The sequence below is a fragment of the Hyperolius riggenbachi genome, chromosome 8, assembly GCF_040937935.1.
Source record: "Hyperolius riggenbachi isolate aHypRig1 chromosome 8, aHypRig1.pri, whole genome shotgun sequence".
Classification (NCBI taxonomy): domain Eukaryota; kingdom Metazoa; phylum Chordata; class Amphibia; order Anura; family Hyperoliidae; genus Hyperolius; species Hyperolius riggenbachi.
Genome location: NC_090653.1, coordinates 65,782,935 through 65,797,255, shown reverse-complemented (window position 1 = coordinate 65,797,255; position 14,321 = coordinate 65,782,935). Strand labels below are relative to the sequence as shown.

Here is a 14,321-nt window from a genome sequence, read left to right as displayed (position 1 = left end):
TTTCCTTTTAGACAAAACCAGTTGCCTGGCAGCCCTGCTGATCCTCTGCCTCTAATACTATTAGCCATAGCCCCTGAACAAGCATGCATCAGATCAGGTGTTTCAGTGGTTCAGACTTATAAGTCTGATCTGACAAGACTAGCTGCATGCTTGTTTCTGGTTTTAATCAGATACTACTGCAGAGAAATAGACCAGCAGGGCTGCCAGGCAACTGGTATTGATTAAAAGGAAATAAACATGACAGCCTCCATATACCTTTCTCTTCAGTTCCCCTTTAAGATATTATTTTAGGTAAGGAAGGCTCTTGAATGTAGCTCTGTGTGACGACCTTTGTGTCCTATATTTTACTTCTTAACCAGCTTAACACAGACAGCGAATCATCTTCTAACAGCCGAAAAGAAATGTTACCAAAACACATCACCATCGTCACCAGCGAGTCGTCCTCCAGCTGCTACGTGCGTTCGCCGGTTTCCGAGGAATTTGGGTTTACCAGTGGTCCATCTGTCAGTCCAACAACACAGGTATCTACCTGCACAGACATTACAATCCACGTTTGTCAGCCTTTGACACCAATCTTCACCTCAACCTACATGTTAAAGATAATTTCCAGGCAAAATTTGAAACAAACTTCTGGTGGAAACAGGTGATACCTCTTCAGTAGGGCATCCTGTGGTCCCCACATTAGTCCTTTAGCAACCCGAGGACCAGTGTTGTATGTGGTGCTCAACTCTGTATTTAATTTTAGCACCAGAGGAAGGAGGTTATTTTTATTCTTAGTGATGTCAGTGTTTGATATATTGTTGGAGATCTATTAAAGAGGAACTGTAATGAACATCAGGTCATTAATACAATTAAGTTCATTTTTTTACAATATTAATTTAGAAGATTATTTAGTTAGTGTTTGCACATTGTAAAATCTTTCCTCCCTCTGATTTACATTCTGAAATTTATCACAGGTGGCAACATGTTTAGTCCTGTCAGATGATGTCTGTGGAATGTTTGTTTCTGAGAATTCCAAAGCAAGTGAAAATTATGCATCTCCCAGAATCTTTTTCACTGTCTGTGAGTCTCTATGAAGTTGACAGCACTGTCTACCACAGCCCAATGAAAGTCTATGGGGCCGTTCATAACGATGCGGTGCGGGACGATTGCAACGAAAGTGACATTTTTGCTGCATTTCCGACGCAAGGACAGATCTACGTTACCGCGCAATTCTGCGGTGAACTGCGGAAGTCATGTAAGTCTATGGCGGCACATGTGTGTAAAACCCGCTGCAGGTTTTACGCGCTGCGCATGCGCGGAACCGTATTTGTAGCAATATGCTTACGCACACGTGATCGTTTTAGCGATAGGAAGTGAGCTTAACTTCCTGCTTGGCTGGCTGCCAGATGGGGATTACTGTGTACTAATGCGGTAATCCCATCAGGCCTGTTTTTGGCGGTCCCGCCAACCCGCAGTGGCTGTTGAGTGACAGCAGGAACGCCATGGATCGTGACAGTCGCGCCGCACATTATACTCATGTTGCGTCAGGTCCAGTGAACCATACAGTCAATGATAGTATGCTTCACGTTTACTGGTAATGTGCATGTTTAGCAGTAATGCACTGCATGCAGTGCGCTACGATGCTGCAACCCATTATATAATTATTCCTTTTTTTGGATAGCGCGTTTCTTCTGTCGGACTCAAAGCGCTTGCGAGGCAGCCACAAGAGCGCACTCAGTAGGCAGTATCAGTGTCAGGAAGTCTTGCCCAAATAACTCCATACTGAATAGGTACTGGCTTACTAAATAGGATGAGCCGAGATTTGAACCCAGGTCTCCTACGTTAGACGTTAGACCATTACACTATCCAGCCACCACATATCGCAACGCACTCGCCGTAACGCACCGCTGTGAGCATGGCCGTATATTTCTGAGTGCAATATTGCGAAGAAGTTTCACCAATGGAGATAAATACAACAGTACAGGAAATACTGACCTATAAAAACACTTTGGCCCTTATTAAATTCAATTTTCTCCAGGAGATCATTTTTCATCTTCTGTTTAAAAAAACTTTTCAGCAGTCAGCAATTGAAAAAGTACCAAAAAAGTGGGTGGAAAGGTACTGTCAAAATGATTTTCTTGCTTGCTGGGAGCTAAAAAGACATTTTATTCATGTGCTTATATGCAATTAACTTTTTCTCCTAGGTGGTATTTTTAAACTTGTCAATAAAATGCCCTTTAAGCCACCAGAAAGCAAGAAAATACTCAAAATAATTTTGATAGTACTTTATCATTTGCTTTTTGGTACCTGTTTGGTTGAAAAGTACCAGAGGGTTATTTTAAATAGACAATGAAAAATGATCTCCTAGGAGAAAACTTAGGAGAAAAGGTAAGTTGAATTGCTGATATTGTTGATATTAAAATTATCTTTCCAGCTCAGTCTTCAGGCAGCTATTTATTTCTGAATGATGCTTCCTAGCAGATATGGCAACAAGGCATTCTTGACTTTGGTAGATGTATCCACTCCTAATTTAAATTTTTGCACCCCATTTCCCTCTGTAGGATGTGTTTCCTTTAAAAGACAACCGAGGTGACATGTGACATGATGAGATGGACATGTGTATGTACAGTGCCTAGCACACAAATAACTATGCTGTGTTCCTTTTTTTTCTTTCTCTGCCTGAAAGAGTTAAATATCAGGTATGCAAGTGACAGTTTTTGTCTGGGTCGGGACTGGGTCAGGACTATAGCATAACCCTCACTGATAAGGAATTTCAACAATAAAACACTTTCCTGTCAGTAAATGGCTTCTCAGAGCAGGAAAGAGATAAAAAGGATCAATAGTTTATAGATTTGAGCTCTGGCGTACAACAATGGCATGTATCATTGAACAGAGACAATGAAACAGAAAAAAATGTAAAAACTAGATTCAAATATAAAATAAAACCGTGGGGGATATTTAAAAAAAAGTCATTTTTAGGAGAAGCAGGATTGATACAATTGTTTATCTCATCAGTTTATTTTCACCTCAGATTTCCTTTAAGTAGCTAGGCTAATCATATCTGTATGGAATTCACAGTGCCAAATGTCTGCTCACAGCCCGTATCCATCCACACCCAGTTACAACTTCCTGCAGCACCCTTGTGACAGGAGAGTCAAACAGGCAGCAGTAGAAAGGAGGCTAGTAGGAACAGTTGCTGCAATCACTATAGTGCATACAGGTGTCCTGGTGGTAATGTTTTTTATTTTTTTGCATGAAAGCAGAGTTGCACTTTAAGGAGTATTGTTCTTCTTGTATAAAGACTTGGTAACGTCTCTCCCTCTCTCAGTCACAGCCTCTGCAGCGCCTTTCTTTTCACGATGAGGAGGAGCTGGAGAGCATCAATCCTTGTAAAGACCTGTGGGTGTCGAAGGGATATGAGGACTACCGACGTGCCGCTCTCCAGAGATCAGAGCAGCCCAAGTCCGACCTGCGGGTCCACTTCCAAAAAGCCAGTGGGAGCAAAGCCAAGGAAAGGCATTTTCCAGGAGTGGTGGCCACAGCAGCGGCGGAGAGTGAGGGGCCTTTGAAGGACCCTAGGGCTTCCCCTTCTTGTAGGATTCATGGAACCCCTTCTCCCAAGTCTAAAGAACACTCTCATATGGCAGGAGAGGAGGACACAGCCACAGCCCGTTGTGTGTATTGCAGGGACGTATTCAGCAGCGAAGAGAATGGCAGAGGGCAGTGCCAGGATGCTCCAGACCCCATCGAGCGTTGTGTCTACCAGCTTTCCTGCATGTGGTGTGCCGAGAGCTTACTATACCACTGCATGTCAGACTCAGAGGGCGAGTATTCGGACCCCTGCTCCTGCGACCCAGGGCACCCCCATTTCTGCATACGCTGGGCAGCCCTGGTGACCTTGTCCCTTGTGGTTCCCTGCATGTGCTGCTACCTCCCACTACGAGCGTGCCACTGGTGTGGGGAACACTGTGGTTGCTGCGGGGGTAAGCATAAGGCAGTGCGATGAGAGATGGAGAACAGGGTGCAAGGAGGAAAGTGTAATGGTCTGTCTCTAACCTCCTGAGAGCCAGCAATTATTTATATGGCGAGATCTGCCATCGTCTTTGTGAGTGCGCAGGTCATAGCGTCTGGCCGGAGATTTGTGTTTTGTTCAGATGGGCTGCAAAGGCAACGATCTACCAAACAGTGGCAGGAGAGTTTCCTGTTAAGAACAGGTCGTTCCGAAAATTGCAATTCAGCTTAAAATAATACCAATCTGCTACTTGTTACGGTTTGGGGTTTAGATCCCAAAGGAGAGCAAAAGTGAGGCGAAGTCGATTTGAATCTCACAGATTCATTTTATGAAAACTGGAGAACAAGTGTCACTGTTACCCTTAGGAACCAGTCAACAAACACGGATAATGAATTATGCTGCTGCTGTTTAGCAACTAGTCAGATTTAACCTGTCATACGACATGAGCAGTCTCATTACCGTACTCATTTTCATAAATTATTTTGTTAAGAACCTGATTGGTTACTAACATCAACAGCTCCACCCCTTCTCCAGTTGTAACAAATCAGCTTACTCCACCAGTACCCAAAGCCTGCCCTTCTTTTTAGAAGGAGGTAAAAGGCTTGACTGCTTTCAATGTACTCTAAAACAAAAATTGGCTGATGTAGTTATTTTTACCACTATTTAATTGTTGTAATAATTTATGTCTTTATTTCTTGGTTAATGCATACCTGCCAAAGTTTTGCCATATTACCAAACCAGGGCAAAATGAGCCCTCCCCAATTCACCTAAAGCCTAGTTCATTCTATTCAAAATGCCCACATTTGGGCAACCTACATCCATATTTCCAAGACCTTGACAACTGGAATTGTTATTGGGACACCTGGAAGGTATGGCTACCATAAGAACTTGGTCAGATTGATATATTTTGCCACTTGAAAGGGTATAATTTATTTGAACACTATGTCATGTAATTAATGTAAGATAGTTACAATGTCAGATTGATACTTTTTATATTCCCAGATTTATTTATTTATTATTGTTCCGTCAGTCTTACCTCGTCATATTCCTATCACTCACTCGGACAAAGAGGTCTTGATTTAATAAGGCTGAAAAGGAGTGTGCAGTAGCTCACAGCAGCCAATCAGAAATCATCTTTCATGAGCGTGATTGTTGGAACCTGATCTGTGGTTGGCTGCCATGAGTTAACGTTCATTGTGGTCTTCTTAAAGCAGCGAGTGGATTTAACGTTATTTTAATGGCAGGCCAATTCTAGTCTGCACTCTGATCGCTGCTCCAAATCCTATTAAATAAGCTTCTATGTTATGAAATAAACTCTTTTAAGTTACAGATCTCGGTCAAGGTATTGAATGTAACAGTCATGGACTCACCATGGCTGGGGAATAAAAGCTCTGTAAGATGGCTTAGTAGGGAATATTATTTCTCTTCAAGAACAGTAAGTTTGAGGACACAAAGCAGACAGTAAAACGACTCCTCTCAAGAGATGTTTTACTAAATTTATATTGCGTAACACTCATTCAAAGGGGTTTCTCAGCATACACTATTTTCGTTATGAATGGACATTGCTGGGTTGAGCAGCGTGCCTGCTTATTCTTATTAGGAATTTCAGAGGTGAGGGTTCTTGGCTGTCTCGGCCAAAAGCAGATCTTGATACTCAGCTATAGAGATCGTGTGCTGAGATCCCTGAAAGATGTAGCAAGGTGAGTGGTGATCCAATGCTCTGCCATATACTCAGTAATGAAATATCAGTTACCAATGGAGCAAGCCTGTAACGTAAGTTACATTTACTTTAGAATGACAAAGGGGCCTTATTTATTAAACGATACAAAGGTATAACCATGGTGCTCCTAGCAAACAGTCATATTTACCTTCTGACTATGAAGCAAGATAGGTGTAAAAGGTGACCATGCTGAAGGACCACTTAAAAGAAAGCACTATTTGTAAATAGAACACCATTTCAACTAGGTCTAATTGGATACTGTCTACATATGGTCTATATTCCCTGTGTATAAACATATTCTGCTGCTGCTATACCTAAGTACCTTTAGACTGCACAGAAATGTTACTTTGTTTTTTTAATCTCTCCTTATTTTTGGACAGAGCTGGGCTTAATGGAGATTGATGACATAATGTACCTAATACCAATGAGACCAGGAATTGGGGGACAGTGCTATCAGTTTGGGATTAAAACATACTAAGGTGCAGGCCAATCTCTCCATGCTCTCATAGAATTATAATGTTGAGGTCTACATTATTCATGCAAGGTCCTCTTTGAATACGATTTACAAAAAAGTCAATTTCATTGTTCTGTCTACAAAATCAAATTTGTCATAGGGCATAGCACTTAAATTGGTACACCTCACTGCTTGGTTTCCTTTAGACCTCCAAGTCTGGTCTTTTGTGGTATAGCATTCCATCCATAAACAATATTGCCTAGAGCTTACCGGTGCTGTTATGGGGGTCTAACAAATGCACAAGAGGTGCTGCAATGGGAACTAACAAATGCCCAATCAACAAGATAGCTAGGACCTCAGTAATTGAAGCTATATGGTTTGGATCTCAAGATTTTATATTATTTAGACATAAGGGAAATCACTGTTTGAGGTGGATACAATGGTGGTAAGCCAATCCTTGGCCGGGTCCTTTTGGACTTGAAACACCCATGTTCCCAGTATTCCCCCAGTGGTGCCTGGTGCCCTTGTAACCCAGTCCTGTTTTTGGTGTCTTCTGTATTCTTTTACATCCACGTTTATGCCAATGACTGACGAGAACACCTATAAAGGATAAAAATGTTGACATAAAACAGCTATACAAAGGAAGCCAAATGTAACCATCATAATAAAAACATATGATCCAAAATCTGTAACTTTTGTATAGCTGTTTTAAAACAAAATCATGCACTTGATGTGACAGACAATGAAGAATTTTAAGGTGTTCTGCGCCAATTTTTATGCCAGAGACAATGGAAATAAATGATAAAGTATTGAACTGACTGCGTTTATAACCAAGAGATAAATTATTTGTTAAACTGGGTGTCCATTCATTAATTTACTCAATCAAAATAAGATTTGCTAATATTACCAAATGGCCTTTGATGTGCAGGTAATAGACATCATCAATGTATCCTACATAAATCCTCCTCTAGAAGAATTCCCGGAGAAGCAGATGATTGATTTCAGGAAGAACATTAAGGGGTAGGTGATCAACTGTAGGTATGACCAAAGCGTGTGTTTGGATATGGCATAGACCTGCCATTGTTACACAAGTGCTGCCACCAAGTCCCATTCCCCTTATGTAACACAAGTGCTGCCACCAAGTCACCTTTATGTTACACAAGTGCTGCCACCAAGTCCCATTCCCCTTATCTAACACAAGTGCTGCCACCAAGTCCCATTCCCCTTATGTAACACAAGTGCTGCCACCAAGTCCCATTCCCTTTATGTTACACAAGTGCTGCCACCATGTCCCATTCCCCTTATGTTACACAAGTGCTGCCACCAAGTCCCATTCCCCTTATGTTACTCAAGTGCTGACTCCAAGTCCCATTCCCCTTATGTAACACAAGTGCTGCCACCAAGTCCCATTCCCTTATGTAACACAAGTGCTGTCTCCAAGTCCCATTCCCCTTATGTAACACAAGTGCTGCCACCAAGTCCCATTCCCCTTATGTAACACAAGTGCTGCCACCAAGTCCCATTCCCCTTATGTAACACAAGTGCTGCCACCAAGTCCCATTCCCCTTATGTTACACAAGTGCTGCCTCCAAGTCCCATTCCCCTTATGTTACACAAGTGCTGCCTCCAAGTCCCATTCCCCTTATGTAACACAAGTGCTGCCTCCAAGTCCCATTCCCCTTATGTAACACAAGTGCTGCCACCAAGTCCCATTCCCCTTATGTTACACAAGTGCTGCCACCAAGTCCCATTCCCCTTATGTAACACAAGTGCTGCCACCAAGTCACCTTTATGTTACACAAGTGCTGCCACCAAGTCCCATTCCCCTTATGTAACACAAGTGCTGCCACCAAGTCCCATTCCTCTTATGTAACACAAGTGCTGCCACCAAGTCCCATTCCCTTTATGTTACACAAGTGCTGCCACCATGTCACATTCCCCTTATGTTACACAAGTGCTGCCACCAAGTCCCATTCCCCTTATGTTACTCAAGTGCTAACTCCAAGTCCCATTCCCCTTATGTAACACAAGTGCTGCCACCAAGTCCCATTCCCTTATGTAACACAAGTGCTGTCTCCAAGTCCCATTCCCCTTATGTAACACAAGTGCTGCCACCAAGTCCCATTCCCCTTATGTAACACAAGTGCTGCCACCAAGTCCCATTCTCCTTATGTAACACAAGTGCTGCCACCAAGTCCCATTCCCCTTATGTTACACAAGTGCTGCCTCCAAGTCCCATTCCCCTTATGTAACACAAGTGCTGCCTCCAAGTCCCATTCCCCTTATGTAACACAAGTGCTGCCACCAAGTCCCATTCCCCTTATGTTACACAAGTGCTGCCACCAAGTCCCATTCCCCTTATGTTACACAAGTGCTGCCACCATGTCCCATTCCCCTTATGTAACACAAGTGCTGCCACCAAGTCCCATTCCCTTATGTAACACAAGTGCTGTCTCCAAGTCCCATTCCCCTTATGTAACACAAGTGCTGCCACCAAGTCCCATTCCCCTTATGTAACACAAGTGCTGCCACCAAGTCCCATTCCCCTTATGTAACACAAGTGCTGCCACCAAGTCCCATTCCCCTTATGTTACACAAGTGCTGCCTCCAAGTCCCATTCCCCTTATGTAACACAAGTGCTGCCTCCAAGTCCCATTCCCCTTATGTAACACAAGTGCTGCCACCAAGTCCCATTCCCCTTATGTTACACAAGTGCTGCCTCCAAGTTCCATTCCCCTTATGTTACACAAGTGCTGCCACCAAGTCCCATTCCCCTTATGTAACACAAGTGCTGCCACCAAGTCCCATTCCCCTTATGTTACACAAGTGCTGCCACCAAGTCCCATTCCCCTTATGTTATACAAGTGCTGCCACCAAGTCCCATTCCCCTTATGTAACACAAGTGCTGCCACCAAGTCCCATTCCCCTTATGTTATACAAGTGCTGCCACCAAGTCCCATTCCCCTTATGTTACACAAGTGCTGCCACCAAGTCTTATTCCCCTTATGTAACACAAGTGCTGCCTCCAAGTCCCATTCCCCTTATGTTATACAAGTGCTGCCACCAAGTCCCATTCCCTTTATGTTACACAAGTGCTGCCTCCAAGTCCCATTCCCCTTATGTAACACAAGTGCTGTCTCCAAGTCTCATTCCCTTATGTAACACAAGTGCTGTCACCAAGTCCCATTCCCCTTATGTTACTCAAGTGCTGCCACCAAGTCCCATTCCCCTTATGTAAAACAAGTGCTGCCACCAAGTCCCATTCCCCTTATGTAAAACAAGTGCTCCACCAAGTCCAATTCCTCCTATATAACACAAGTGCTGCCACCAAGTCCCATGAAATCACCTGCCTTATACTGTGTTAATACTGCCAAAACAGCTCTGACTCATCAAGGCATGGACTCCACGAGACCTTTGAAGCTGTCCTGTGGTATCTGGCACCAAGACCAATGATGTCACAGAGGTCGCCGCCGCAACCGGGCCTGTGCTCCTGGCGGCCCACTTGTCCTCCCCGACATTGCCCTTCTGAATTGAGTGCAGTAGGAAAGATTAGAGGTGGCACACAAACACTCACCTCTTACTGGTTCCAGGCGCTGAAAGTCCCATCTGTCCACTCTGCACAACCGCTACTCTGTACTTCCTGCTTCTCAGTCTGGGCTCTAGTGCCCCACCTGAGAAGCAGAAAGTACAGATCGGTGGTTGTGCAGAGAAGACAGAAGGGTGGGACCTCCAGCACCTGGAACCTGTAAGAGGTCAGTGGGTATGTGCTGCTTCCCCACTGCGCTCCGTAACGCTCCAACGGGGCGGTGTGAGGGAGTGGGGCACATCTAGCTACCATACTAGGATTCTGTGAGAGAGTTGGGCACATCTAGCTGCCATACTAGTATTCGGTGAGGGAGTGGGGCACATCTAGCTATCATACTGGGGGGGAAGTGAGGGGGGAGACCATCTGGCTATCATGTTGGGGAGGGAGGGGGAGCCCATTTGGCTACCATACTGGTGTGGGAGGGGAAAGCACATCTGGCTACCATACTGGGGTAAGAAAGAGGGGGGAGCCTATCTGGTTACCATACTAGGGTGGGAGGGAGCACATCAGACTACCATACGGGGGGGGGGGCACATTTTTCTACTATTACTGGCTGGAAGAGAGCACATTATTTAATGTAGGAATAGAAGGGGTTGGGGGGGAGGGAGGGGGTCAGTCCACATTGGGGCCCCGAGGTCTGAAGCTATGCCACTGACCAAGTCGTTAGTAGTAGATCCTTTAAGGTCTGTAAGTTGCAAGGTGGGGACTCCATGGAGCAATTTGTTTTTCAAGCACAGCTCACAGATATGAACAAAGGAGTAGGAGGCCCACAAAAGCATCAAATATTTAAAAACAGTTTTAAAGGTATGGTAAGGGTTGTTTACCTAAAGATGAATGTCTAAACTATTCCGAGTAAAAATAACTTCATTTGTACAACAACAGACTACGCGTTTTGTGGAAGCCTGAAAAATTTGGCATTTTTGCCCACGAAACGTGTTGTCTTTTGTTGTGCAAACAAAGTTATTTTTTAATCTGAATACTGGTTTTGAACATCCATTTTCATCTTTAGGTAAGCAATCCTTGACCTCACCTTTTAAACTGTTTTTAAATATTTTATTCTTCTCCTACTTTTATACGCCTCCTACCTGTCTATTCTCATTTGTGTCACCCTCCTTTGAGGGATGAGACTCTTAGGGCCTGTACACACTGCTGCGCTTGTGCTGCGTTTTTAAAATCGCATGAGATTTTTAAATCGCAAAGCTTTCATGAAAATAGAAAAATCACATCGCACCAGTGTGTACAGGTCTTCACGATTTTCATGATTTTTCAAAACATGCGATTTTAAAAGCGCAGCACAAGCGCAGCAGTGTGTACAGGCCCTGAGTCTCAGTTTTTAGAGAGGGCAACCTACCTACTGAGGGATCCTCTGCTTATCTGAATGTGGGATGGGTGTTTCCCCAAATGTGCTGAAGGCGTTTGCTTTCTGACAACCCCAGTATGCGAGTACCTCGCTTTGTTACATTTCCCACATCTTAAAGAGAAACTCAGACCAAGAATTGAACTTTATCCCAATCAGTAGCTGATACCCCCTTTTACATGAGAAATCTATTCTTTTTCACAAACAGACCATCAGGGGGCGCTGTATGGCTGATATTGTGGTGAAATCCCTCCCACAAAGAAATTCTGAGTACGTACTCTTGGCACTTTCCTGTCTGTGAACCCTGTTGCATTGTGGGAAATAGCTGTTTACAGCTGTTTCCAACTGCCAAAACAGCAAGCAGCAGCTACATCACTTGCCAGCAGTAAAAATGTCACCGTGTGATAAATGTCAGAATATAAATCGGGGATTTAAAATATTTTACAATGGGCAAACATTGACTAAATCATTTATACATAATTATTATAAAAATGACGCACTTTTTTTTATTACATTATTTTCACTGGAGTTCCTCTTTAAGACTTTCTACACTATATTAGGCTCCTGTCTTCCTTGTGTGTTCCTTTTTCCTTCAAGGGGCTCGATTCACAAAAAGGTGCTAACTCAGTTAGCACACCTAAAAGCTTTGGGCATGCTAACTAGGGTGCTAAGCAGTTAGCACTCCTAAAGCTTTTATTGATCGTGCGCAAAGTTTAGCGCCGTGCTGTGTGCGCAAAACGTTGCACCGGGTGCACCTAAAATGCTGCGCCGGGTGTGCCGAAACATCGCACAGTGCGATGTTTCGGGCACACCCGGTGCAACGTTTTAGGTGCACCCGGTGCAGCGTTTTCATCGCACCCGGTGCGGCGTTTTGCGCGCTACCGGCAGCGGTTTAAACTTTGCGCACGCTGACTTAGAGCGCAAAACTTTGCGCGCCCTTAAGGGCTTTAGGCGTGCTAAGGGGCTTTTAGGCGTGCTAACTAAGTTAGCACCCTTTTGTGAATCAAACCCCAGGTCTGCTTCATCCACCATTTGTACATCTCAGAGATGCTCAATCAGATCTTGATCTCTGGAATATGAAAGCCAAACAAAATGTGATTCATCAGACCGGGCCATTCTCTTTCTAACGCTCACGTGTCCATTATAGGTGCTTTCAGAGGTGGAAAGAGGCTAGAATAGGCAAACTTTACTGGTCATTACAATGCAGATCCATATGCAGCAAGCTTCAATGTACTGACTGTTCTGAAACCACATCTTTCTCTCATGAGCAATACGTTTTTCAACAGTTTGTGCTACAAAAGCAATAGATCTGCTGGTTTTGGTTCCTTGTACCATTTTTGGTAGGTACTACTCACTGTATACAGGTAGTACCCCAAAAAACTTGTAGTTATGGACAGTGGCGTAGCTAAGGAGCTGTTTGCCTCGATGTAAGTTTTACAATGGGGCCTCCCAAGCACTTTATACATAACAATTGATACGGCGCACCAAAACCTGCCAATGGCAACTACAGTGTCAGAGGTGCAAGAAGGGGTGGGGAACAGTTTGTTAATGATTACCACTATTTAAAGTATCTATAGAAATGATTATTATGAGCACAGGACCAATAGAGAGCTAATACTGTAGTTGAGGGAGGGCCCTTCGAGGCCCCGATGTGGTCGCAACCTCTGCATCCCCTATTGCTATGCCCCTGGTTATGGAGATGCTCTGACCCAGTTGTCTAGGTATTACAATTTGGTCATTGCTGTATTTGCTCAGAGCTTTATGCCAGGTACCCTCCATGCAATTTCCCATCAGATAGATGGGTTGATCGATAACTTTTGATCAATTATATGCAAATCGATCAGAAAAACAATCAGAAATCAGATTGGACCTGTCGGAAATTATCTTTTCAACCCATCTCTCTGACAGAAAATTGCATAGTGTGTACCAGGCTTTACACATGACTACTTTCGTGCTTCCCACACATTACTTTCAAGAACTTACAATCTACAGTACTTGCTGCCTGATATAGCCTACCCCTTGACATGTACCACTGTGACAAGTTAGTCAATGTTACTCACTTCAACTGTTAGTGGTTTAATGTTGAACCTGATCAGTGTACAACAGCTTGATTTGTACACATTCTTGCTTTCCTGAATGTAGGACTTCTAAATTTACTTATAAACTGGGGATTTATAGTACACCAGCATCAAATCTAGGATAAATGAACTTCTGAACATATGCTGCTTCATCCTGGATCCCTTCAGTAAAGAAATGTAAGCAGATACCTCAGTGCAGTGAATTAATAGTTTCAAGGGGTGTGGGAGGAGTGGCCAGCTAACTCAAGGGTGTCAAACTCGATCATGTAAGGGAGGGATCAAAATCTAAAAACTATTCTAAGTCAAGAGTCAAATTGTTTATTAAGATTTAACATTTATTGAACAGTCTCAGTGGCATATCTACATAGCAAACATGGTGGGCCAGCTCCTCCCCCTTTTGCAGAGTAGTGAAGCTGAGCAGTTTAATATTTACTTCAATGTTAAATAACTTTACAGCACTTTTCAACTAAAAAAGTACCAAAAAGTAGGAGAAAAGGTACTATCAAATTTATTTTGAGCATTATCTTGTTTTCTGGTAGCTTAAAAGGCATTTTATTCACGAGTTTAAAAATATCACCTAGGAGAAAACTTAGGAGAAAAAGTGAATTGCATATGGCCCATAGTCTTTTTCATACCTCTCAACTTTTTGAGATGAAAAAGAGGGACACTTAAAGGGATACTTAAGTCAAAAATAAAAAATAATTTTTACTCACCTGGGGCATCCCTCAGCCCCCTGAAGCTGTATGGTGCCCTCGCAGCCTCACTCCGATCCTCCTGTTCCCACCGGCGGCTACTTCCGGGTTCGGTGACAGCCGCTGACAGGCTGGGAACGCGAGTGATTCTCCGCGTTCCCAGCCGCTATATCACCCTCTATGCTGCTATAGCGTATAACACATACGCTATAGCAGCATAGAGGGTGATATAGCGGCTGGGAACGCGGAGAATCACTCGCGTTCCCAGCCTGTCGGCGGCTGTCGCCGAACCCGGAAGTAGCCGCCGGTGGGAACAGGAGGATCGGAGTGAGGCTGCGAGGGCACCATACAGCTTCAGGGGGCTGAGGGATGCCCCAGGTGAGTAAAAATTATTTTTTATTTTTGACTTAAGTATCCCTCAAAGCCATGTCCCTGCCACA

At 43.8% G+C, this 14,321-nt stretch overlaps 1 protein-coding gene across 2 annotated transcripts in view; it reads left to right on the top strand.

Moving 5' to 3' along the window:
- Positions 1–5,323, top strand: part of SPRED3 (sprouty related EVH1 domain containing 3) — a 79,697-nt gene extending 74,374 nt beyond the window's left edge. For both annotated transcript variants that reach the window (XM_068250569.1, XM_068250570.1), the window contains exons 5-6: positions 360–521; positions 3,311–5,323. In XM_068250569.1, coding sequence (XP_068106670.1) covers positions 360–521; positions 3,311–3,988 — 840 coding nt within the window. In that variant the 3' untranslated portion in view covers positions 3,989–5,323. The remainder of the gene's footprint in view (positions 1–359; positions 522–3,310) is intronic.
- The last annotated feature ends 8,998 nt before the right edge of the window (positions 5,324–14,321 follow it).